The sequence below is a fragment of the Enhydra lutris genome, unplaced genomic scaffold, assembly GCF_002288905.1.
Source record: "Enhydra lutris kenyoni isolate GAN:26980312 unplaced genomic scaffold, ASM228890v2 scaffoldscaffold81, whole genome shotgun sequence".
Classification (NCBI taxonomy): Eukaryota; Metazoa; Chordata; class Mammalia; order Carnivora; family Mustelidae; genus Enhydra; species Enhydra lutris.
In genome coordinates, this window is record NW_019154165.1 from 1,349,395 (window position 1) to 1,373,091 (window position 23,697).

General features: G+C 53.8%; 1 protein-coding gene across 3 annotated transcripts; it reads right to left on the reverse strand.

Annotated features, from left to right (window-relative positions):
- Positions 1–4,633: 4,633 nt before the first annotated feature.
- On the reverse strand, positions 4,634–23,697 carry LOC111161020 (neuroligin 3). Of its 3 annotated transcripts, XM_022524462.1 has the most exons (7): positions 23,241–23,697; positions 22,532–22,591; positions 18,476–18,535; positions 16,471–16,620; positions 10,079–10,264; positions 7,147–7,936; positions 4,634–6,541 (listed from the first exon to the last, which is right to left on the reverse strand). In XM_022524462.1, the coding sequence occupies exons 1-7, from the start codon at positions 23,695–23,697 to the stop codon at positions 5,698–5,700; spliced, it is 2,547 nt and encodes an 848-aa protein (XP_022380170.1). In that variant the 3' UTR covers positions 4,634–5,697. The 3 variants fall into 3 exon arrangements, with proteins under 3 accessions (XP_022380170.1, XP_022380171.1, XP_022380172.1); XM_022524463.1 differs by lacking the exon at positions 22,532–22,591; XM_022524464.1 differs by lacking the exons at positions 18,476–18,535; positions 22,532–22,591.

Consider the following 23,697-nt stretch of genomic DNA (forward strand, 5'->3'; position numbering starts at 1 on the left):
CCTGCTTCTCCCTCTGCCAGTTGCTCCCCCTGCTTGTACTCTCTCTCTCCGTCAAATAAATAATAAATAATAAAAAAAATTCTACAAGGACTTCAAGAGGCTGGAGTCATAAGCTGAAACTTTTATTATAATTTTTTCATTATAAAAAAAGAAAAAAAAAAGCATCTTCCTTATGTTGAACCCAAATCTGCTTTCCTCTCACTTTTGCCCATTAGATCTCGGAGCCCTTGGAGTCATGCACAGAACATATCTACAGCTTCCTCTTCCCCATGAGTCCGGTCATGATTTGCTGACAGTGAACACATCTCTCGGGATTTGCCAGTTGCCTTGCTGTTCTCACCACTTTTTCTCTGCGTGTACTTTCATTGACATCTCCCTTGGTGTTTGATGCCTGCGCTGAACAGAGAGGTCTTCAAGTGTGGTCTGACCGGTGCAGAGTAGCACCTGATGATTACCTCCTTCATTCTGGACACTATACCTTTATTAATACAGCCCAAGGTCACAATACTTTCTGTAGCAACCAAACCATGCTTTTGACTCGTGGCTCATTATGAGCTTTCATTTACTTTAAAACCTTTCAAGCCACATCTCTCACATCTTATATTTGCAATGTTAAATGCAGGACTTCAAATAAGTGACCTTGTCTTTGTCCCTATGAACTTCTGTTTTCCTATAATGAGTCCATCACACCAGCCTCTATTTTTTTTTTTTTATCACACCAGCCTCTTGACGTCTCTCTGAATCCTGACTGTCATCTCACCTTTTGGCTCTCTCTCCCAGCTGTATGTAATTTTCGAGTTTGATCTGGTGACATGAAAACAGAATCCTGTCATGTGTCATCGGGCAACGGGCTAATAACCCGCCTAGGTTTATCTTTACCCACCCCACGTTTCTCCGTGTTGTCCCAAGAGTATCATGAGAGGATGTTTCGCTGAACTCCAGAAACGTCTTCTGTATAGCGTTCTCCACCTCTGCCCATGCAGGCAGGCACCTTAGCAAAGGAAATGAGCTGAGCCGGGGAGTTACTTGTTTGTCCTGACCCCGTGCAGGGGCTGAGAGGTCTTTGCTTCCTTTTCTAAGGGCTCCCCAGCAATCCTTTTAATCATCTGTCCTAGAATCTTGCCCTCAATCAATATCAAACGTATTGATCTGTAACATCGCTTCCCATTTCTAAGAGTGTGGGTCACGTTTGTCCGTCTCTAAGCCGCAGTGTGCAGCTTCTTCGCTCTCCATGGGGTTTTCAAACTTGAGCCACAAGTCCTTGCAATGCCCCTGGGCTTGTTATTGACCCAGACCCTGAGATGGAGTTACTCAGAGCCTCTGAAGGCTCTCTTGGTCTGGACTGTCTTTAGGAGTCTCTCCCTGATGCTCGTTTTGTCCTTTCTACTCTGAATATCCTTCTGCTTGCAGAAGAAAAGGAACAAAAGAGGATCTGGGTGGGGATGTTCTTATTTTCTCGCTCTCAAGACATTTAGCAAAAGGAAAGGGCGGGGTGGTCCTATCACACGTGCGGTGATACTCCAAGTCTGTCATGAAGAACTCCACAACCTGCCCTTTAATCTTGATCTTGATCTCCAGCTCTTTAACTTGAACCCTCTTCTTCGGTCAGGTCAGTCCCCTTGCTGCTCCTCGAGCATGCCAAGACCTCCTCGCCACAGTTAGCCCAAAGCTTGTCTCCCACTTTGAAATGCCCACTCTTCCAGCCAACCCCTCAAATCCCATTGTGGCCTTTCTTGGGATGTCTCCAGCTCCTTTAACCTTTACCATACACTTGAAGTCACTTGCTGGATTCTGCACTTTGTTCATTTTATTATAGTTCAGTTTTGTATTCCTGACAGTGTGCACCCCAAAGGGGCTGTATTCTATCCTTCACGGTATATAAACTAGCATAGGGCCAGGCTGACAGTCCTGATCATCATACTTCCAGTGGAGAATTCCGCAATGTCCAAACTCTGGCCCTTCACACACACCAAAAGATCCCAAGATAGCTGTGTCCAGCTCCCCAAAGGACTACTATAGAAACCAGATAAATCTAGGGATGCCGACTGGACCCGGTCTAGGCATGAATGATTTTTGCAATGTGAAATAAAATCCAAGAGTCTCTCTCCTCCGCCCCTCTTCGAACAAGAAGCTGGACTTTCCAGCTGGGGCTCAGAGCTTCGAGGCAGTAATGGGGTGGAGACCCCTCAAGCTAGCTGGGCACAGGACCGACTGTCCATTAGATGGGAAGGTTGCCTGTCTTGCAAGCTACCTTTCTACCTAGGCCTTTCAAAGGTGTGAAAGACTGACTGTAGTCTCCCACTGATGGGTCCCAAATAGGATTGGATCTGGGTTAGCTACTGCACCTTGAGTTCTTAGAGGAGAGGCGATGTGTAAATCTTCTCCAAACAGAGAGCCTCCTAATTCAGAGGAGTACAGACACACACACACACACACACACACACACACACACACACACCCAGAAGATGAGGCCCAGTTTGGGAATATCTGAGATGAAACAATCACAGGATCATAACAATGAAGACCTTGAATCGACCTGAAAAGCTCATGCAATCCAGCGGTCTGTTTGCAGGAAGATGAATAGCAGGGCTTTCCTTACTAGCCAGTTATTCAATTCGGCAACTGTCACTGAGGACTTCCTGAGTATGTAGCGAAATCTTTCCCTGTGTCTGATTTAGTCTTTCGCCCTCTGTCATTTTCAGAAGAAATGGACAATAGATCATCATTTCTGCCCTTACTTAGGAGGTAAATTTTTGAGGATGATAGAGCACACTTGGCACACAGTAGGTCTCCACAGTTATTGAATGTTACCTCATCAGCTTCCTCTTTCCTAAATAATAATAATAATAATTTTAAAAGACCTAGTCCTTTGGGACATTGCTTTTGCTCGGCTCCAGAACCTCTCCAGCTTTCCACATATGCTGAAAATGTGTTGACCAAGGGTAGACCCATGAGTGTTTGAAAAGGCCTAAAAGGAAAAGAACCAGGGCGCTTGGGTGGCTCAGTTGTTTAAGTGTCTGCCTTCGGCTCAAGTCACGATCCTAGGGTCCTGGGATCGATCCCTGTATCAGGTTCCCTGCTCAGCAGGGAGCCTGCTTCTCCCTCTCCCTCTGCTCCTCCCCTCCACTGTGCTCTCCCATTCTCTCTCTCAAATAAATAAATAAAATCTTTTAAAAAAATAAAAAGAAAAGGACCACGGAAAATGTCATATATGAAGGGACAACATCCTGGGTCTGCTTCTAACAGTAACTGAGGGTTAGAAAATGTTGGGCTTTTCTGGGCCCATTTCCCCAGATATAAAAATAAGTGGGTCAGACTACATGCCCCTGAGGTTATTTCTCATTCTAAAACTCGGACTCGGATTACTTCCCAGCAGTTCCATCCTATATTTTTGTTATTATATGCTAGTATTCACATTAGTTTTGAAAAGAAGAAAGGGAGGGAGGGAAGAAGGAGAGAGAGAGGGAAGAAGGAGGAAGGGGAGGGAGGAGGGTGAATGCCGTCTCTACACTATGGACTCATTTAACTTGTGACCCACCCCGTCACCCTCCCCCTACTTCTTTTTTTCTTTTTTGACCAAACTGTGTCCAACCAGTCATCGCCAACTCTCTTGACCCCACGTACCGTATTAGTATATTAGTTCTCAATTTTGGTCTTTGCACTATCTTGCGTTCATCCCATCTGAACACCATTCTGTTGTGTTGGTTTATCTCCCTCACTTTGTCAGGGTCACTTTGAAGAAGTCTATTCCTGGTTTCTGAGGTGTCAGCAACCCTGCCCAACTGTCACACTTGAGGAGCAGACTCCCAGGTTCGGTCCTTCGAGTCGCTGAGAAGAAAGTGAACCACCATAATGCTAAACCTGTAGAGGGCCCATTGAATGCCCCCTCCCCCCCCCAGGGAGTTGAGGGGGCAGGGCGAACCCCTAGGAGCCCCTGATTGCAATCCTGGAGAGAAATCACTGCAGGGCTTCAGTGAGTTCTCCAGTTGTAATTCACAGAACCAGAAACAAGTATCCCTGGGGAGGAGACGGCCCCTGCTCTGTCAGTCCTCCAAGACCAGGGGGTCCACCTATCTGATGCCCAACTGGATTCCGATGTGAGAAAGAATTTCAGCCTGTTAGAGGTCATGCCTCCTCCCAGCCCCCAGTCCAGGATGGGGGCAGGATGGTGGTGATGGTGGCAGTGGCAGCAGCAGGTGGTGGTGGCCCAGTGGCAGTGGCTGGCTGCCGTGGGGGCGGGGTGGGGGTGGGGGTGGAGGAGGAAGAGGAGGAGGAGGAGGAGGAAGTATTATTTTTTGCCCTTTCATTAAGAGGCCCATGGTGCTGAGAGAAGACTTCAGCAGCAGGAACCCAGAGCGTTGGGGGGCAGGGGGGTAAGGGTAGGGCAACCTGCTTAAGACTGGACAGGCCTGCATGGGGGGGGGGCGCAGGGGAGTGTAGCCCAGACTTGTCTCAGTTCAAAGGCACAGGACACAGAGACAGGCTGGAATCCTAGCCCACAGGGGCACCCTGCTGGGAGGTCTGTTGGGGCAAGGCCTGTGCAAGGGAGGCAGGTTGGGAGTGCTAACTGGATTTTTTATTTTTATATCAAGACACTGTGTTTAAAATTTTTACAAAGGACAAACTCCATGGGTTTCCGTTAGTGTTTTAAGAACTTTTCTTTAAAAAAAAAAAGCCAACAACAACAAAAAAACACCGCCTTTTTGAAAGAGAAATGACAGACACAAAAGAGACTTGGTAAAGAAAATGGGGCGAATTTCTGATACCATTACCCCAAGGGCAGAGGCAGAACCCAGATTACACCCAGGGGCCCCATAGCGACGACCTCCACCAGAACCTCATTCACCAAATCTAGGGTCCCCTGGTCTAGCCAGGCCAGTGATCCTGGCCTTTGGGGGAAAGCAGGTCACCCTGCAGTCTCTAGAGCCCTCCACAGGGACGCAGAGATAGATGGCTGGAGAGTTCTCCCCTGTGGCCCTCCAACCCCATCCGGCAGTAGCCCCTTCCTTCTTCCACCCCATGGTCTTGCTCAAATCTGTTTCTTTCTTGGGAGGGTCATGTTCCTTGGCCGGATTGTGTGAGCCCTGGGGGTGCCAGAGCCACACAGACATGGGCCTGGAGCCTCCCTTCCAGAGCCTCTTTGCGCTCATGGGTTGGAGAGGCATGTGTTCCAAAATTATTTTAAAAATCAACAAAAACAAGACCCAGAAAAAAGACCAAGTCTGGGGGGAGAAAGAGCTACTCTGCTCTTTAAAGCTCCCAAGTCTGGAGTTGGTGGGTGGTGCAGTTCCAAAAGAGGTGGAAGGCGAGCACCAAGGGGGTGTCCAGCTGGTGCTTTTGGGCCCCCAGGAGTGTCTGTGATCAGGCTCAGGGAGCTGGCTTCAGCTGCTGTTCCACAGGTCCTCAGTTTCCCAAGGACTCACTTGCGTCCCCATTTGAAGGGTTTGTTCAGGTTTACTTCCTTATTTGTGTTTTTGTACATGCGGGTGCATGTCCACATCTGTCTATGTTTGTGCAGGTGGGTCTGCTGTCAGGTGTGGGTGTGTGTGTCTACATATCTGCGTGTATGTGTCTCTGTGTGTATGTGTGTGTGTGTGCGCGTGCTTACACGTGTGTCTGTGCGTGTCTGTGGGTGCGTGTGTGTCCATGGATTTGGGCAGGAGGGAGCCAGGAGATAGGCTGTGCTCTGGGCTGGAGCTATACCCGGGTAGTGGAGTGTGAGTGGGGCAGCCCAGTACTGTTGAATCCTGCGGCAAAGGTGTTGTAGGGGTGCAATGTCTGCAGCCCTACCAGGGAGTTGGGAATCATAGTGATGGTGTTGGGTGTCATGAGTGGGATGTCGTCAGGAGAACGACGCAGGGTCAGTGTGTAGTCAGGCAGTGCAGTGAGGCGCAGTGTGTCGTGGGGGGGACCAGCCTCACATTCGTGGTGGGTAGGGCCCAGCTGTAAAGCTGCCAGCTCCTCCTCAGGAGCAGCTCCCAATTCAGGGGCCCCGGCACCCCTCTGAGGGCTGGGCTGCCGCAGGGGCTCCTGACGCCGTTTGTCCTTGCGGTAGTAGAGGGCAGCAAAGGCTAGAACGTTAAGGAACAGGAGGGAGGCCCCCACGGCGATGGTGACACTTAACTCAGTGGAGTAGTCACGAGGGTTCTCCACCAGGAGGGGCCCTGCATCCTGGTCCCCGTTCCAGGAACCCTGGGCATTCTCATTGCTGTAGGCAGGGGAGATGGCTGGCCGCTTGGTGCTCCAGGTCTTGCCGTTGGGCCTGCGGGTGATGTGGGAGCTGTGGGTGGTATCCGGGGGCGGCACTTTGGTGGTTGTGGACGTATAGTGGAACATGTCATGCAGGTTGTATAGGTGGGGCACCAGGTGTTTCCAGAAGGCCACCTTGGTGGCCCGGTAATGATCGCGGACCCTTGGTTTCAGCCCGATGTGAAGGTAGAGCTGGTCTCGGGGATTGTATTTGGACCAGGCCACTTCCTCAAAGCGGTTGGCCTTGGTGTGAATGAACTTGGTGTCCTGGGGGACCGGCTTGTTGGGATCCCTGAAATACCACATGGAAATCTGGGGTCACCACTCTACCTAGGTGAGAAAGGGCCCAGAATTCTTCCTCTCACACCCACATTTCCATTTTTTTCAGGGTCCCTCCCTCTGTCCACACCTCTCCTCCTCCCTGGGGCCTTGAATTCCTATTGCCCACTGTATCATGGAAACTGGTTCATCCTTCCCTGTGCCCATCCTGTAAGGTCATGCTATAGATGCCTTTTCTTCTCACGTGCTCCCAAACATCAGCCAATCTTTTCAGCTGCCCAGTTTTTCCAAGAACCCTTGAAAGGCTCTTCGTGAAGGCACTTTTTTCCCCGCTTCACTCGGCCTCTGACCATCTAACCTTGAATCCCATGGTTCTCAGTAACTCTCCCTGTGGCTCACTCCTAACGCTAGCTGAGTTCCAAGCCTCGACAACATGTTGGAGGGAAGAAATGGCACGAAAGACTCAAAAGGAGGAAGTAGGAAGGGAACGAAGAGGGGACCAAGCAAGATTTGGGGGAAGGTCTTTTAAAAAGGAGACAAAGGAGGAGGTCTAACCATAGAGGAGTGGAGGTGTAGGCATGCTGGGGTCCCAAAGAGCAACCCCCACTTTCTCCTTACCCGGTCTTGGCAAAGTTGGTCCAGTAGGTCATGACAACAGCACTGAGCATGACATCATTCTTGGAGAAATTGCAGGGGAAGAGGTCGGTGGGGCCTACCATAGGGACACCAAAAACGTAGGGTACTTCGTCCCCATGAGCTGCATCTGACCAAGCAGGCTTCATGAGGCTCTGGCAGTGGTGGTAGAAGGCGTAGAAGTATGTAGGTGACCCGTAGCGGGCGTGCAGATCAGCGGTCACTACCGAGGGCTCCACCCATTGGTGGTCAGTGAAGAGCGCCACCAGTGTTTTGCGGCGGGTCTCCGGATTGTCACGGTCTGCCCAGTCTGTGTACATGAACTTGATGGTCTCCCGCAGGGTGTCCTTGCCCTCAGGATAGCCATACAGATTGTCCACAAAGTTAGAGACTGAGTAGTCAAAATCAGTGCCTGAGACGCCATCCTCAGGGTCCACCACCCCTTCCACAAACTTGAGCCCCTCGCCCTGGTTGACACCTAGCATGATGTCATAGTTGAGGAACTCGCCCTGCTCCATGAGAATCTCAGGGTCATCAGGAATGACGTCGCCATCGATCACAGGGCCAAAGGCCACATGGTAGCGGGCTGGCTGGATGTCCTGCTCTACCAGCTCCTTGGCACTCTTTTGACGAAGACAGTCCACCATGTCCACCGTGTCTAGCACATTACAGCCTACCTTGTCCGCCAGCAGGCTGGTGTACTTCACCGGCTGGTAGTTCACGGCCCAGCTGGACAGGGCAGAACCACTTTGGATGATGGCCCTCTGGAAAAGCCCTGCAGAAGACACGCAGCACCAGCTCAGATCATCATGGCCCCCAGCGCCTAGGCCTCCCTTGCCTTTCCCTGAGGGACAAATTAAACCTCTCCTCACTCCTCTGTCACTGAGGCTGCCCTCTGGGTGCAGTGAGCTACAAAGGAAGAAGAGACCTTTCAGGAAGAAGAGACCTTTCAGCGGGGATGATGGATTAGGACCAGAGGAGGTATTGCTGGGCCCCTGCGTGACCTGGACTGACCCCCTGCCTGCTCCTTGCTTCCTTGTTCTGGAATGAGGGTTGGTAACTTGGGGGTTAAGGAAATGGTGGCAGGAATTAACCCCTTGGTTCCCAGACATCAGCTTCCTTATGCTCCCTCTCTTTATCTCTCCTTGTCTTCCCTCCTTGCTTCCTGCCCAGCTGGGCCCAGCTCTGTGCCAGCACACCACCAGGGAGCTGGCGCTTCCGCCACAAAGGGGTCTTTTTCATGAGAGATGAGAAATGCAGGCAGGAGAGAGCTTCACATTCTGGGAGTTTGGGGAAAGATTCCTGAGGGCAAAGGCCTGGGGATCTCAAAGTCTCCAGGGAGCATGCCCTCAGAGCGTGGAGTCTCCACAGAGACTTTCCTTTTCCTGAAGCTACTGATGCCTCAGATCTAGTTTTTCCCCTGGCCAAGAGGGAGCCAGTCCTCCGAACTCAAAAAGTGGATGATTCTTCTCCCCGCCCAAGAAAAAAAAAGAGGGGGTATCATGCTGTCCCTGGTCCCAACATCCCCAAGTGAGGAATAATCTGGCCCTCAGATCAGACACCCTGTTTCTTTCCTCTAAGAGAAAGGCAGTTGGCATGGGTAGAAAGAGAAGGAGAGAAATATAGATTACTACTTAAGAGAGAGCCTCACTTTTCCAAAGTGAGGATTACTTTTCCACTGATTCTCTGTGAATCAGTCACAGAAAGACCGAGAGAACAACTCTTTAGGGGAGCCAGGCCCCTCAGGGGACAGAATGTAGCACTTCCCCAAGAAAGGCCTTGCCCTCCCAGGGAAGTTCCCGATCTGAGGAGGCACCAGTCCTCTTTACAGACAGGGGCACCCTCACAATCAGTCATCTCACCCTCCTTCGTGGAGAAAGGGGTCCCTGTTCCCCCTACTATGGTGTGATTCTGATCCCACCCTGGTCTTCCCTCACTGGAATAGTCCCTCGAGGGACAGAGGCAGGATGTCGAGGTCAGAGAAGGTGATTTTTCTCTCTGAGACGGATAGGCCTTTTTCAAAGAGGGACTGAAAGTCTTCCTGTGAGAATATCACTCACTCACAGGGTGGATTCCAACAAAAAAACCTTGTCCTCTCTCCCAGATTTCCTTTCCTCAGAGGAAGGAAAGGAACCTATTTCAGGAAGGTCTCTTCTACATGAGAAGCTCATCTTTGCCTCTCAGAGACAGAATGTGCTCTACAGCCCGGAGTTGAAGGGAACTTGCCCTGCTGAGCCACAAAGGGCCTGTTTGGCTCCCTTAATGAGTCACTAGCCAAGCAAGGAGAGATGCTCTCCTCTAGGCTAAGAATGAATCTCCCTTGTGGTTGCCCAGCCCAGGAGGAGCTCTGGTGTGGGCTACCAGATTGCCAGTCTCTCAGAAAAAGCCCACCCCACAGGTTAGCGATCCTCACTATTCAGACCCATCTCCCCGCTTAAGGACAGATCCTCTCCTGTACAGACTTGTTCTTCAGAGAGAAAGGCAGAGAATGAGTGTTTCTTACACCTAAAAATGAATTCCCACTCTAGAGCTGTATCCTGAAGTCACATGTCCTTCCCAAACTGAAAGATTTCCCTTGCCCCCCCAATTAAAAAAAAAACCCGCTGTCCCTTCAGATAGACATTCTACTCCCACTCACCCAAACTCGACTCCCACTCACCCAAACTCGACTCCCACACGGAAGGAGGATCTTACTCTCTCAAGATATAAACAGGATTCTCTCTTTCCCTCTCCTGCACTGGGAGAAGGACTTCTTCCCTGAGAGGAACATTTCCATTCCACTTCTCCCCAAAGGATGCCAAGCCGGTAGAGGAGGGCCAGCTGATTCCCCTGGGTGCTCTGGACCCCAGAAGGCCTGAGGCTCAGGGTGGGCAGCTGGCCCATTGCTAGCTGAGGTTCTGCCCCGAGCACTACTCACCCTCGGAGTGATGCGACAGCGTGAGGAGGCTGACACAGGACGCACCAATGCCCGAGCCGAAGACGGTAATACGGCGGGGATCGCCACCAAAGAAGGCAATGTTCTCGCTCACCCAGCGGAGGGCCTGGATTTGGTCAAGGAGCCCATAGTTGCCCTTGGCAGCCTGATCGCCAGTGCTCAGGAAACCTGGATTCAACATAGGGCATGGGGACGGTGAAGGCAGAGGGATGGGAGATTGGGGTTATAATGGCAAGCAGGAGATGGGGGCGGGGAGGATGGGAGGACATGAGGACAGAGGAAGGGGCATGCGGTGGTGTTCTGTCCACCCAGCTACCATGTACCATTGCTCCTGTATGCAAGTTCCAGCCCCATCCATTTAGGAAGGATCAATCTGCTCCTTGCCTCCCACTCCCATTCTCCAGTGTGGAGGGGGGGGTCCCCAGACTATTTGAGGGGACGCCTTCAGCTGGGAGACTTAAGCTGCAAGAACTGCAAACGGCCAGGTCCCTGAGGTGCTCTCCAAGCCATTACCCTAGCTCCCCGGCGAGACAGATTGGAAAGAACAGGGACCCTGGAGTCAGATGGTTCTCAGTTCGCGTTCTAGCTCTACTGCCTACTGGCCATATAGCCTTGGGCAAGTTATTTAAAATATCTGGGCTATAGTTTCCTCTTCTAAAATGGAGATAAAAATACTTCAAAGGGTTGTAGCCGGGATAAATCGAACACAGGCCTCTCTAACACGCTCTGCACTCTCTAAGTCTGTAATTACTTCTCGTTCCCTTTCCTCCTCTCTCTGAAGGGATCGAGGCTCCCAAGAGGCAATGGTCCCCAAGCCCTGCTTGCCACCCATCCTGTCTGGGTTCGTCCACCTGCACACCTTATTCCAGGGCCTCGGGTGGCTCTTTCCCCTCATCTCGGGGCTGATTCTCATTTCCCCTCCTCCCAGGACCTAATGATTCAGAAACTCGGGGGAGGAGGCCCCGCAATCTGTATTTTTCACCAGCTCTCCAGGTGATCTGGGGCCTGCTAAAGTTAGAAAACCACTGGGTGAGGCCATCTTTTTCATCTGGTGGAGAAATGGGCAAGTCAGAGCTGTGTGTTACCACAGAAACAGGTCTTCCCGCCCGCCCACCCACTGGGATTTGCTGCTGAGGAGACATGTCACCATGGAGACTACCTTCCCACCCACCTGCTGGGATTTGCTGCTGTGGAGACTTGTTGCCATGGAGACTACCTTCCCGCCCACCTGCTGGCTATCCCACAGAGATGTCCTATATTCCCCCCCACCCTGCATCCATTTCAGGCCAATCACACCACCTCATTTCCTCTCTCTTCCTTGATCCCTGCGCTCCTTGGAAAGCTCCCATCTTCTCCCGCCCTAGGCTTCTGGAAGGGTTCTTTCCAGGTGGGTAGTCGTGGCGCTCCTATGCGTCGGACACCCCATACCTGGATTGGTTCGTTTTGGACTCCCCGTTTGAAAGCTCCTTCACAGCACCTGGGATCAGCTTTGTGGGAGGTCATGTTTGAAAAGGCCCCCTCAGCTCGCAGGGAGCTCTCTGGCTGTCCGGGCCGGCCATGGGTGGAAGCTGAATTGAAATAGACTCAAGCAGGTGCAAGACCTCATCCCTGTCTTTCTCAGGTCCTCCTGTTTCTAGCTTCTGTGAAAGAGCTCATTTCACCCTCTTCAAGGTGCTATTAATTTACATTTGGTACCATTAAGAACATAAAGTTATTCCTTAGTTATTCCTCTCAGGACCCAGTCACAAGCCCTCTTTAGCCCCCAGGTTCCCGGCAAGGAACCATGAAGGAATCAAAGAAAGCCTGAATGAGGATGAACGGAGGGGCCCTTGTTCCTCCAGAGAAGGGAACCCGCTTCTCCTCTGCCTGTCCCATTCATACACCGAAGCTGCTGCTGCAAGTCTTAAAAAAGTCTGCTGACCAAGATCCACCCCAGCTGTCCAAGCCCTAGGCCCTCCTGCAAGAACCACTCTTCGCTTCTCTTAGCCCTCCCATCCTGTCTCCCTGCCTTTCTCCTTCCTCCGTATTTCCTTTCCCTTTCCTCTTACTGAAGCCTCGGCACACCAGGCTTCAGCCCCGGCTGAGGGCGTGTGCCGTGAAATGTGTCAATGCATCTGTCCCAGCAGCGGGAGGAGCCCGGTGCTTCAAGGTAGTCAAGTAGATTTCGCCAACGTGTCTCGATTCCCTGGGTTGGGAACCAAGGCCCGATGGGGCTGGGTGGAGGAGCCAACCACCCCTTTCTGCTCCCTTGGCTTCCGCCAAGCCCCAGGATGAGCGGCGCTGAAGCATGCAGATGAGGCCATGTCAACCATCTCTACTACAAGAGTCCTGCGTGAAATGTTCTATCCACTGGGCCGAGGCAGGTGATCCCGCAAATGTGACCAACCAAGAGTGCACAAAGCCTGGCAGCGCAGGAGAGCAAGTCGCTCACTGCTAGGGCCCCAGTAACTCAGCCGTCCACGGAAACCATGGGACGAGAAGGGCTGAAATACTCCTCCACAGAAACTGTCACAATAAACCTGAGACTGGCTCCCTGGGCCCTGGATTGGCACTGTGTGGTCCATGGTGGGCCCCCCGTCAACAGAGGATGAGGGAATCAGGCACACTGCACCCAAACCACAGAGCTCCATCCCTCGAGGCTTGACTTTCACCAGGTTGTCTGTTTGCCCCAAAGGCTGCCTGAGCAGAGATGTATCATCAAATTCTGGAACCCAGATGAAAACCTGGCAAGCCCCTACCTCCTCGGCCCTGGGGGTGTCCACGTCTGCTATCCTGCCGGTGTCTCTTGTGTTGGTCTCAAGCCCCATGGGGGGGACTCCTCAAATAATAAAATGGGATCCATGGACTGGTCTGTGACAGTCTCCATATAAATGAATCACCCAAGATGTCCCAAGAAGCACCTCAGAGTAAACCATATGTCTGGGCTCAGTGCTTCCAGAGAAGCTGAAGGGAGGGTGAATGTGTGCATGCAGCTAGGGGTTCCCAATCCGGCCTGCCCAATCTGGGATGCTTGAAGACCCAAAACAACCAAGTCTCAGCTACACAGCAAAGTCTCCAAGTGCCAGGGACAGATCTATGTTCTACGTCTGGCACCGAGAGACAAAAACATCTTGTAGGTACCCAGAATCCAATCAGTGGCTTATAGACTACATTCGGGTTGCTGAGCAGGCTTTAAAGGAGACACAGGAAGTGGTGGGGGGAACTTTGGACCAAATCTCAGTTTGTGACTCCTTCCAAGGTTTGGGTAATAATATTATGTTGATCATTAACAGCTGAAGCCCAAAGAATACGACTCTTGCCCCCGGATGTGCTGTTTTGGTTACCCAAATGAGAAGGGGTTGTAAAGCAGGTGGGGTGGGGGTAGGTGCTTAACCTGAGTTTCTAGGATGAGTTTCGGTGATGTCCATGGAAACGTTTCTATAGGTTTGTGTACGTGTGTGCACATTTACCGGGGGGGGGGGCAGGTAGGGTCCATAGCTTTCATTAAAATCTCAGAGGGGTCCAAGGCTCCCCCCAGAGTTAGGAACTTCTGATGTATAAGATTCAAGATTAGGGAAGTGGGAGGGTTGTCCAGGAACCAGCACACTGGGTACCATAGGGAACACTCACCGGCAACAGGCCCTGTACAGCCCACAGCTGCGAAGAGACACTTCAGATCCTGAATCTCTCTTTCCTGTCTCCTTGCTCGGTGTGATCTTGTCCTCTTTTCTCTCCCCTCTGTCTTTTCCTTCTCTTCCTCAATTCCCAGCCCACCGCATTCCTCCCCGTTCCTCCACTCTTTCTTTTCTGCCTCCCTAGCTGTTCCAATCATACGGAACCGAGGCACATTCTTCGTACTCTCTGTGCTTTCCAATAAAACCAACAGAATGGAGCTCTGTGTTTCTGATTTTTAAAAGCAGCCGGGTTGAACATTTTCTATCAGTCTCACTAAGAAAATAAGGTGGCAAGGCTCCTTCTGGCCTTCAGCTACCGTAGGCGCGTGGCTGGATATCTGTGTGAGCCTGCTTCTGGAAATTCCTGACTCTTCCGGAACCATGCAGCCCTTGCATGTAGCTTTATGGCCACTTTCTCTTCCCCTTTGCTGTCAGAGACTCAGATACCCTTCCTCAACAGGACAGATCACTCAAGAGAGCCTCACCAGGACGTCTGGGGCAACTCGGGGAGACAGAGGAGCAGCAGCCAAACCATGAAACCCAAGCCCGCCAGATCACCCAGAGACCAGGGAGATGCCTTGCATGCTTTATCCCCCAGGATCCAGAGGCCACTCGAAGGGACACAGGCCCACTGTTTTCGGGGAATATCCTTTCTCCAGTCTGGACACCAAAAAGGTGTCTTGCTAGCCCACCGAGTGTCAATGGTAAGTCAAGAAAAGATTGTCTTTCTGGGCTCGTGAGCTGTACCAGAAGTGGCATGGAGCACCAGACACTCTGGGGTTAGAACTGGCAAGAACAATACACTCAGAAGCAAATTAAGATAAGGTCCTGTCAGCCAAGGGGCCAGGGAAGAAGTCATGCCACAGCTGGTCCAGCACCCAGGCCTCTGAACCTGATGCACAGCCTAGACCCCCACTGCAACCTGGAAGACACCAGCCCTCCAGGTCAGTGTCTTCCTCATGCTATTACAGGGCTATGTGGCTGCACGTGCCCTCGGAGGCCTGGGTGAGCGTCTGAGAGGGAGCAAGACCCTGTACATTGCGTCGCCCTCTCTAAGGTACTTGTGTACCTCAGGAACCTGGCCGCGGATAGGTAGTAACAGTCAGCAAGGAAGACACAGCCCAGAGGGGCAGCCTACATCACCAAGCCCAGCCGGTGGCCGGCAGAGGATGTGGGGGGAAAGACTCAGGGGTGCATAAGAGGAGGCATTTGGGAAGGAAGCCTGTACATGTGAGAGTGTGTTTGTGTGATGGGGTGGGAGTATATGGGGATGTAGACACAGAGAGAGTAGTAGAAATGCGTACGTGTGTCTATACATGCTATGCAAGTGTGGGGTACTCACACGCATGGGGGTGAGGCGAGGTGTGTAGATCTGGAGGCCAAGCAGGTGTACACGAGTGTGTATGTGTTTGTCAGGCAGGGTAGGGGCGGGGGAAATGTATGTATGTGTACTGCACATATATACACAGGGTACGTAGGGGAGGAGTGTCTATGTGCGTGTATGTGTATACATGTGTGTATGTATCTACGTGGGGATGTGGGTATTTGTGTAGGAGGTCTATGGGTGTGTGTACACAGCAGAGAGCTATGTAAGTATAGTGCCTGGGATGGGCATGGAGACGTGGAAGGGTGTGTGTGTGTGTAGGATTTGCGAGGGGGTGTGTGTGTAGGATTTGCAGATGTGCAGCGTGAGGAGGTGTGGATGGGCGGGTGTGGGTGTATGTGTGTAGGGAGGGGGAATATTGGTTTGTGTTTAAGTGGGGAAGCTGAGGGACATATGCACGCGTGTGGGTGTCCGAGTGGAGGTGGAACTGGGAAGCACAGGGGTGTGTGTGTGTGTGTAAATGTGGAAGGAATATTTATGTACATTCAAGGTATAGGCATGTGGGGTTTATGTGCAGCGTGGATGTGTACGGTGTGAGTCTTTGTGTAGAGCGTCTACGTGGGGGTAGAAGGAAGTGTGAGTGTGGGTACGTGTAGTGTGTATTAGGTGTAAATGTGGATACAGAGATGTAGAGGGAGAGATAGACAGGAATGCTGTGGGGGGGGTTCCGAGAGATCTGTGTATATATGGGGTATGGATGTGGAGTGGAAAGAGGTATATAGCATGTGGATATGTGTACAGGAAAAACCATATGTGTGGAGTGTTTATGGAGTGGTGGAGGAGCATACGTGTGTGTGTGAGAGAGGCGGCCTGTAGATGTGGATGTGAGGGTCTCTATGTGTACGGGTATATGTGTGTATTTGTGGGGTGTGTGAGAAATAATAGTATGCAAGGGGGTGTGTGGTGGGCAGTGTGGATGTGCAGTCAGGTGAGGGTACATGAGCAAGTGGATATGCGACGGGCTAGAAGGACTATCTGTATATGTGTGGGGCTTTGAGGGAGTGGGTCTGGGTGGGTAGGGACAGGGGGAGGACACTAGAAAGTTCCAGACCCTGCGAAACTCAGCCAAGCAATGGTCTGAAAGCAGCGACCTGACTTGCGACTTTTAAGAGAAGGTGTGGAGGTTGAATTGAAATTCCAGTGGCAGCTAAGCACTCCGGGAAAGGGCCTGGGAACATGGGCAAGCACCCAGCACTTGGTTAGGGACCATGTGATATCACTTGACTCTGGTCACTGGCACCCGCTAGAGAACGGAGGCCAGCATTAAATCCCCAGCATTCTTTCCTCCTTCCCTGACAACCCGGGCCTCCTTCAAGGCAGCTAGCAGAGAACCATACCTAGCACCCCAACCCGATAGTTGAGGGTGATGACGATGACGTTGCCATAGCTGGCGAGGACGCTGCCGTCAATCATGTTGCCTGTCCCTTCCATGTACGAACCTCCATGGATGTAGACCATGACAGGCTTAGCGCCACTGTCCCGGATGTCTGCAAGGAGAAGGGGTGAGACACAGGCTGGGTAGGATGCCCTTCCTCCCTCACCCCCGCCAGCCCTGGGGGTGGGGGTGTGGGCAGCAAAGCTATCCCAGGTGCCAGGACACCACCGCCAGCTCTGGGGGCAGGACTCACGGGACTGCTGGGCCCGGAGCTTGAGCATCGGCCAGAGACTTAGCCGGAGGTGGACTTCAGCGTTGGTTTTAAAGACTCAGGTTTCAGCCTCCCAGCTGAAGGCAGTCAGCCAGGCCTGCTATGGTTGGGCCTAGGTAGGCCACAGGCTGGGCCCTGGGGACAGGGGAGCAGGAGGAAGAGGCAGGTCTGGTCTCTTAGCTGGCTCAAGCGAGTCCCTGCCCCCGGGGCACCCGGAGTCCTGGGACCTGACACGCCTAGGAGAGCAGGGGCTGGGGAGCCTTGAAACCCCCAAGACTAGACCAAGTTACATGGAAGTAAGGCCATTGGCAGCAGCTGGCCCCCCCCTGTGCAGACAGAGACAAGAGGAGTGGGAAGAAGGGGGTGGCACAGGGAGAGAACAAGGAAGGACATGGGTAAAAGGGAGTGAAGGGCAGTGATGGGGTAGAGGGAACCTTAGTGACATGGTCTCTCAGCCATGTGCTCATTTATCCCATTGTCCCCCGGGGGCATCAGGCAGACTTAACTGGAAGCACTGGGGATGGGGGAGAGGAGAGGGGCAGAACTAAGAATGAGAGAGACCCCCCCCACCCCACTCTGCAGCCCCTCCCCTCCCATCAGCATCAGGATGAAGATGGAGCCTCCCCAGAGGCCATCCAGTGAAAGACCTTCAAGCGGCCACTCCCAAGCCCAGTGAGCACAGTGGTGGCCTTGGGTCTGGGTAGTCAAGAGAAGGCTCCTGACCTGACCACCTTGACCTGCAGCCTCTCAGTGTGTGAGCTGGACCAACACTCCGCCCCACCAGTGCGGCCCTACCAGCCACCAGCGGAGCCCCCCCCCTCGCCCCCACAGCTGTTTGGCTCCCCCAGGGCTGGAGGGGCAGGGCCAGGGCAAGGAAGGTAGAAGGAAATGCTCTGTGCTGCCTAGCAAACACAACCTGTTTTCCCAAGGAGGAAGGCAGACTGGTTCCACCAGCACCCAAGTATCTTATACCATCTACTGACTGGGCTGGGCATCCTGGCCTCAGCCTGGCACTTTAGCCCACAGCCTTCCTGGCCCTGTCCCGAGCCAACCACTGCAGCCCGTGGCCCTGAGGCCATGTATCTTTTCCTGGGAGGAGGCCAGGGGAGTGGGGGGGGGTGGACAGTGGTGATTTAGGTGTTGCTAATCTCCAGCCCTTTTGGTTGTCACGGCCTCACTCTTCAGCTCAACGGCCTACCAGGCCCCTCTCCCAAGAGCCCGTCTTCCCGTGAAACACATGTGTCTCCGCAGTGAAACCCAGGTATGTCCTCACCATCCGGTCTCCTTTGTACCTCTCTCCCCGCCCTCCCTCTGCCCTGCTTTCTCTCCACTCTCCCTGCTGATCGGTGGGGGCAGGTGCCCGTTGAACCACGGAAGATGCGGGAGGAAGCTGTTTCTGGCAGTGCCCACTTCTCTACTGTAGGACTCAGGACGAGGGTAGGGGACCGGGGCGAGGAGGCTGCCCCCCCCCCCGGCTCTACTGGTGGTCCCCTGCTCCCTCCAGCCAGCCGGGTCCATCACCCAGGAACTCCCAGTGGCCCAGCAGGCCAAAGATGGATGAACAGCCCAACAGCCTTGTATAGGAACAGAAACACACCAACGGACGGACAGACAGACAGACGGGGCTTCTCCCCATCGAGAAGGGGAGGGGCTCTGTGCCATGCACCAGCCGCCGCGCCCTGCAGCCCCCAAATACCTTCATCTTCATCCCCGTCATTATCCGCTAAGTCCTCGCCCTGTTTCTTAGCGCCGGATCCTGGGGACCAGACACGGGGAGACACAACAGCACAGAACAGAGAACAAAACAGAGAGAGAATTCAAAAACAGCATGACTGCAGTGTGGCCCAGCAAGCCAGCTCTGGGCTTGGGCCCAGGACAGGCAGGAGGGATGGCAAGAACCGAGGGAATGGGTGGGCTGAGGCCCAGACCTTTATTAGCCGATGATGGTGTTGCAGGCCCCTGCTGGACTGGCTTCCTTGCGCCTCCCTGCCCCGCCCCCCAGTCCCCACCAGCCCATCTCAGCCAACTCCCTTCCCAGTTGGGAAGGCGGGAGTAGCATATGGGCCAGGGCAGAGAGCCAGAGACCCACTCAGGGAAAGGATTTCTCCTGGGTGGCAGGGGCTGCACGTGTGTACACAGGCAGGCTGAGCTGGAGAGCCAGGGCAGGCGCGGAGGGTGACAGGTGGCCTTGCCAGAATGTTGGATACGGATGTGAGCTATTGGGGCAGAGCCGGGAACTGGGGCCCCCCTGGCCCTGAGCTACCTGGGCCCGGTGGGAAGGCTCAAGCTGGGCCTCAGCTGACCCTGATTCCCAGAGGAGGAAATGGGAGATGAAGCTTTCCCTCTGGTCTTCCTCGTCGGGGCCCCCTGCTCTGGCTGATGGCAAATGGGGTTCCTGTGAGCAGGAACCCAGCCTAAGAGCAGCAAGCACTGCTCTGAGATCGAGAGAGAGCCAGAGGGGGAGGGAGGGAAAGGAGGAACGGGAGAAGGAGAAAGGGACATGAGAGAGATGGAGAGAGACAGAGAGAGAGGGGGAAACAGAGGAATAATGATAACAGCTCCTACCATAGACCGAGTGTTTACCGTGTGTCACTCTACGTCTGCCATACTGTTTGATCCTCACACCCCAGTGAGGTGGGTACTGTCTCTACTCCTGTTTCACTGATGGGGAAACTGAGGTTCAGAGAGGTAAAGTGACTTGCTCAAGATCACACAGCTAGGAAGTACTAGAGGTAAGATTCAAACCCAGGTCTGCTCCAAAGCCCATGGTCTTTCCACTGCACCATGCCACCTTTCTGGGGACCGGGGGAGAGGGAAGGAAAAAAATCAGCGAGAAAAGAGGTGGAGCGTGGGGGGCGGGGTGGAGAGAGGGGAGGGAAGGGAAGGAGAGAAAAGAAGGGAACAGAGGAGAGAAGAGAGACATTTAAGGACCTGTGGGTAAGCTGGCACCAGCTCTCTTTCCTGTTCTAAGGAGATGAGAAGTGCATCTTGAGCATGGCTGTGGAGACAGAGGGCATACTGCCTGGATGCTGGGCAGAGTTCGGAGACCAAGGTCATTCTGCCAGCACCCCAGGGCTTACCCTCTGGTCTATGACACCAGATACTCTCAGCCTGCAGGCAGCAAATAGCCCTCTTTCGCAGCTGGTCTGGGCTCTGGTGACTGAAATCCCTCACAGCTATTAATCAAAACAGGAACCGCCCTCATATTACAAAATGGCTTTTCAACTAGGGCAAGAGCCTCCCACCCCTCCCCACCCCCACCCCAAGGGGCAGAAATGGCCTCCAGCTTCCCGAACTTCCAGTGGCACCTACCGTCTTAACACCTGCCAGGACTGAGCTCAGAAACCCTGTGGGGCACGGGGCAGCATCACCCACATGACAGACAGCCCCCCAAGTGGAAGAAGGGAATTACTCATCCGGAAACGTGCATTCCCTCCAACCTGATGGAGGTGGAAGTGGTGGGAGGGGGCAGGTCCTCCTCCCCCGCCCCCCCAGGAAATCCCTCACTTGCATGGGCATGGACTTAGAAGGTGGGACCCTATTGCTCCCCACTCCCCCCACCCACCAAGATAGATGCCTTTTCTCCTTCAGCTGAGCGCTTACGGAACAACTCCTTGTTGTCATGCCCATCACGCAGGCCAGCTCCACCAACCATCCCCTGTCCCAGCACTGGGCTGCTGCAGGGTCCCAGCCGGGGCTGGTCCTGCCTACCCTATGCACACCACAAGCCTAACAACCTCGGTGGCTGTCTCTGCTCCAAGAAGCGGGGGTCTGTAAATTCCATTCCAAATGGCCAGCTGGCCCTGGATAGGGAACTAATTTGAACAGTGAAATGACCGAATGCCCTCCCCCACACTGTCAGGGGCTCAATTCCCAGCTTGGCCTGCGGGGCTTAGCTGAACCCGCCAGGTTTCAATCCTAGGATGGGAGCTTCGTCAGAGTGGTGATGAAGCCATGGTTTAGGTCTAAATCTTGCCTCTGCCTCCTACCCCTCCACGGCCCCACAGTGCCTAGTTCATGGCCTTGCCCACAGTCAACAATCCTGAGAGCTAAATGTTTGCATTTGACCCGAGCTTCCAGTCGGCTCTCTAGCCAAACTCTCGGGACTGGACTGCCCTGGGCTCTCACTGGCACTCTGGAGGAGATCATTACTCCTGGCAACAGTTAAAGTTCACTGTCAACCTCTCTCCCTGCCCCCCAGCCCCCACCCAAGCAAGTAACCCACGGGAGTAGGTTTAAGAGACCCTTTTCCTGAATTCATTCACAGACTAGTAGAATGTTAAGGCCCGAATGGTCCCCTTATCACCTTCAGAGGCAGGGACAGAGGCCCCTCCAGGAAAAGACTTGCCTAAAGTCTCACTGCAAGCTAGCAGGAGAGCTGGGGCTCAGTTAGGCTTTGGGTTCCCAGCCCTGCTCTCCTTCTGCAACACCACAGTGCTTCTTCACTTGTGCGGGGAAGTGTGTGCTGATCGCCTACTGCGTGTGAGGTCCTGGGCTGGGCGTGGGGATGTGGCAGAATGCTGTCCCCAGAGCCCCAGGCCCCACTCCGTGCTCCAGGGTTCATCAAGAGCACTCAGCACACATAAGCTGAACATGTGGATTCCCCCAGAATCTGCCCCCTAGAGATTCCTGCTCAGCAGGGAGCATCCTGGCCCAGGAATCCTGACAACCCCACTCACTGCGAGGGGGGCAACCCTGCCCTAGGATTTCAAAGGAAAACAAACTCCAAGCTTGCCAAAAGGTTGTAGGGATCAGGCTGTGATTTTTCCACCTGTTCCTTAAGCTGTTACTGTTTTCCAATTAGGCGCAGCCCATCCACTGTTTCACCATTGTTTTCAGAGTCGTGAAGGTAGGAATGACCAGATGGGAGCTGCCTCGCGTGCTACAGTGGAAAGAACATGGCCCCGAGGGTCAAGAGACCCGGGTTTGGGTCCCAGCTCTGCCCCAGACCAGCAACAGGGCCTCGAGCAGCAGCAAGTCACTCCCCTGGGCCTGTTTCCTCATCTGTAAAATTGGGAAACTGATTCCTGCCTTACAAGCCCCCAGAGACGTGGGGAGGATTTTATGAGCTAAGTATGAAAGTGCTTTACAGGACCGCAACAGGAGGAATTATTTCTACAAGGGAAGCACATTTCTGGGTAAATGCAAAATTCAGGATGTTGTGTCTCCTTTTCGAGTCCATGGTTCCTAGAGTCCCCCAATGTCTGTCATGGGACTAGCCCGGGGGGGGGTGCGGTCTGGTCACACAGCTATGCTCTGGCTGGGGGCGGCGGCGGGCCAGGAGTGATTGGCAGGATGACTTGAGTCTAAACTTCAGGGTCGGAGAGTTGAGTCTAGACTTCGACCCCAGGAAAGAGTACAGAGGGTTGAGCTCGGGGCTGCAGCGCCAGGAAGAGGGCAGAGCCTCTGGCTTCATCCTGGGTGCCTGGAGATCCGCCCACCCCCAACGCGAGGTGGCTCAAGAGAGAACCATGGGCTCTGTCTTTGGCACACGCCTTACGGTGGAATCCCGGGCTGGGAAGATCTGAAGAAACGGGGTTGCTGCAGCTTCTGCCCTGAACCTGCCTTAGGCCACCAAATCGTCCCTGAAGAGCAGCCAGGGCCCTTGGCTAAGGTGGAGCTTAGGCCTGCTCACCGACTGCCCCCTGAGCCTAGGCTACTTGAAGGAAGGCTGGGTCCTCAGGGGCAAGGGCAGGTGGGCAGGCAGCCCTCCCTCTCTCTCTCTCTCCCTCCCCGCCGGCTCGCTACCTACCTCCTTTCCTACAAATTTTCTTGTTGGGCTTTCGGGCGCATTCCTTGGAAATCCGCTTTACTGTAAAATGAATAAAAAACTAAAAAATAACAGGAGGCCTCTGCCCAGGGGCATGCACCCCCCAACCCCCTCCCCAGGCCCCAAGAGCTGCTCTGCAGGCGGCACATGGCAGAGAGCCTGTCCCACCATCTCCTTGTTTCTGTCACTTACCTTAGTGTGAGCCCCGCGGGAGGAGGCAGCGGCTAGCCCAAGAGGAGGCACCTAAGCAATGCCCACCAGGCTGGCCCCCACCCCACACACACCCAGCTCCCTTGGCCACACACACCTACTACCTTTCAAAGCAGGCGGAATGGCAACAGGGGGGCCTGGTGGAGCCAGCATCCTCCCACGGGCAGTTGCCCAGCAGGGACCCATACTTCCCCAGGGAACCCCCATCCAGCACTCTGGCCCTAGACCTGTCAAAGCTCTCAGGCCTGGCCAGGCCCCCTCCTGGGAACAGTGTCACTCACACATGGGAGCTCAGACAATGCTGGGTGAAGGGAGAACAGGGAGGAGGAAGGTGGGGAGGAGGCCAAGCAGAGTGATGGTTAGAAGCATCTTCACAGACGGACAGAGGCATGCTGCAGGGCACACGATCACGTGCAAGCCACGAACACCACGGGAGGGGGGAGGGGGCAGGGAGGGCACAGCACCTGGCCATAGCACTCACCATCCTCCGTGGGCACATAGACATTCAGGTAGAGGCAGTCTTCGTTGGGCTCCTGGATGTAAGTAGCGACAATATCCAAGTTGGCAGTGAACCAGACGGGCAGCATGACTTCGGGCACGGCCGTGTGGATGTTCTGGGGGCACACTGGGGGAAAGTGTGTGGCGTTCCGGATGCCCGACCAGGATGGGGGTGGCTCAGGGGGCAGGAAACGTTTTTCGCCGATGGGGGGAGCTGCGTAGGGCACCCCCAGGTACTGGTCCACAGGCCCCAGGATCTCACTGGGCAGTGGCACCCGGGCACCCCTTAGCTTCCCAAAGTGAGTATTGACTGTGGGTGCTGGGGCCTGGGTACTGGCCCTCAGCACCAAGCTGAGGAACCACAGGGTGAGGCACAGGCTCCGGCCAATCGTGGACTTGGGGCTCAGGGACAGCGAGGGCGGGCCAAGCCGCAGCCACAT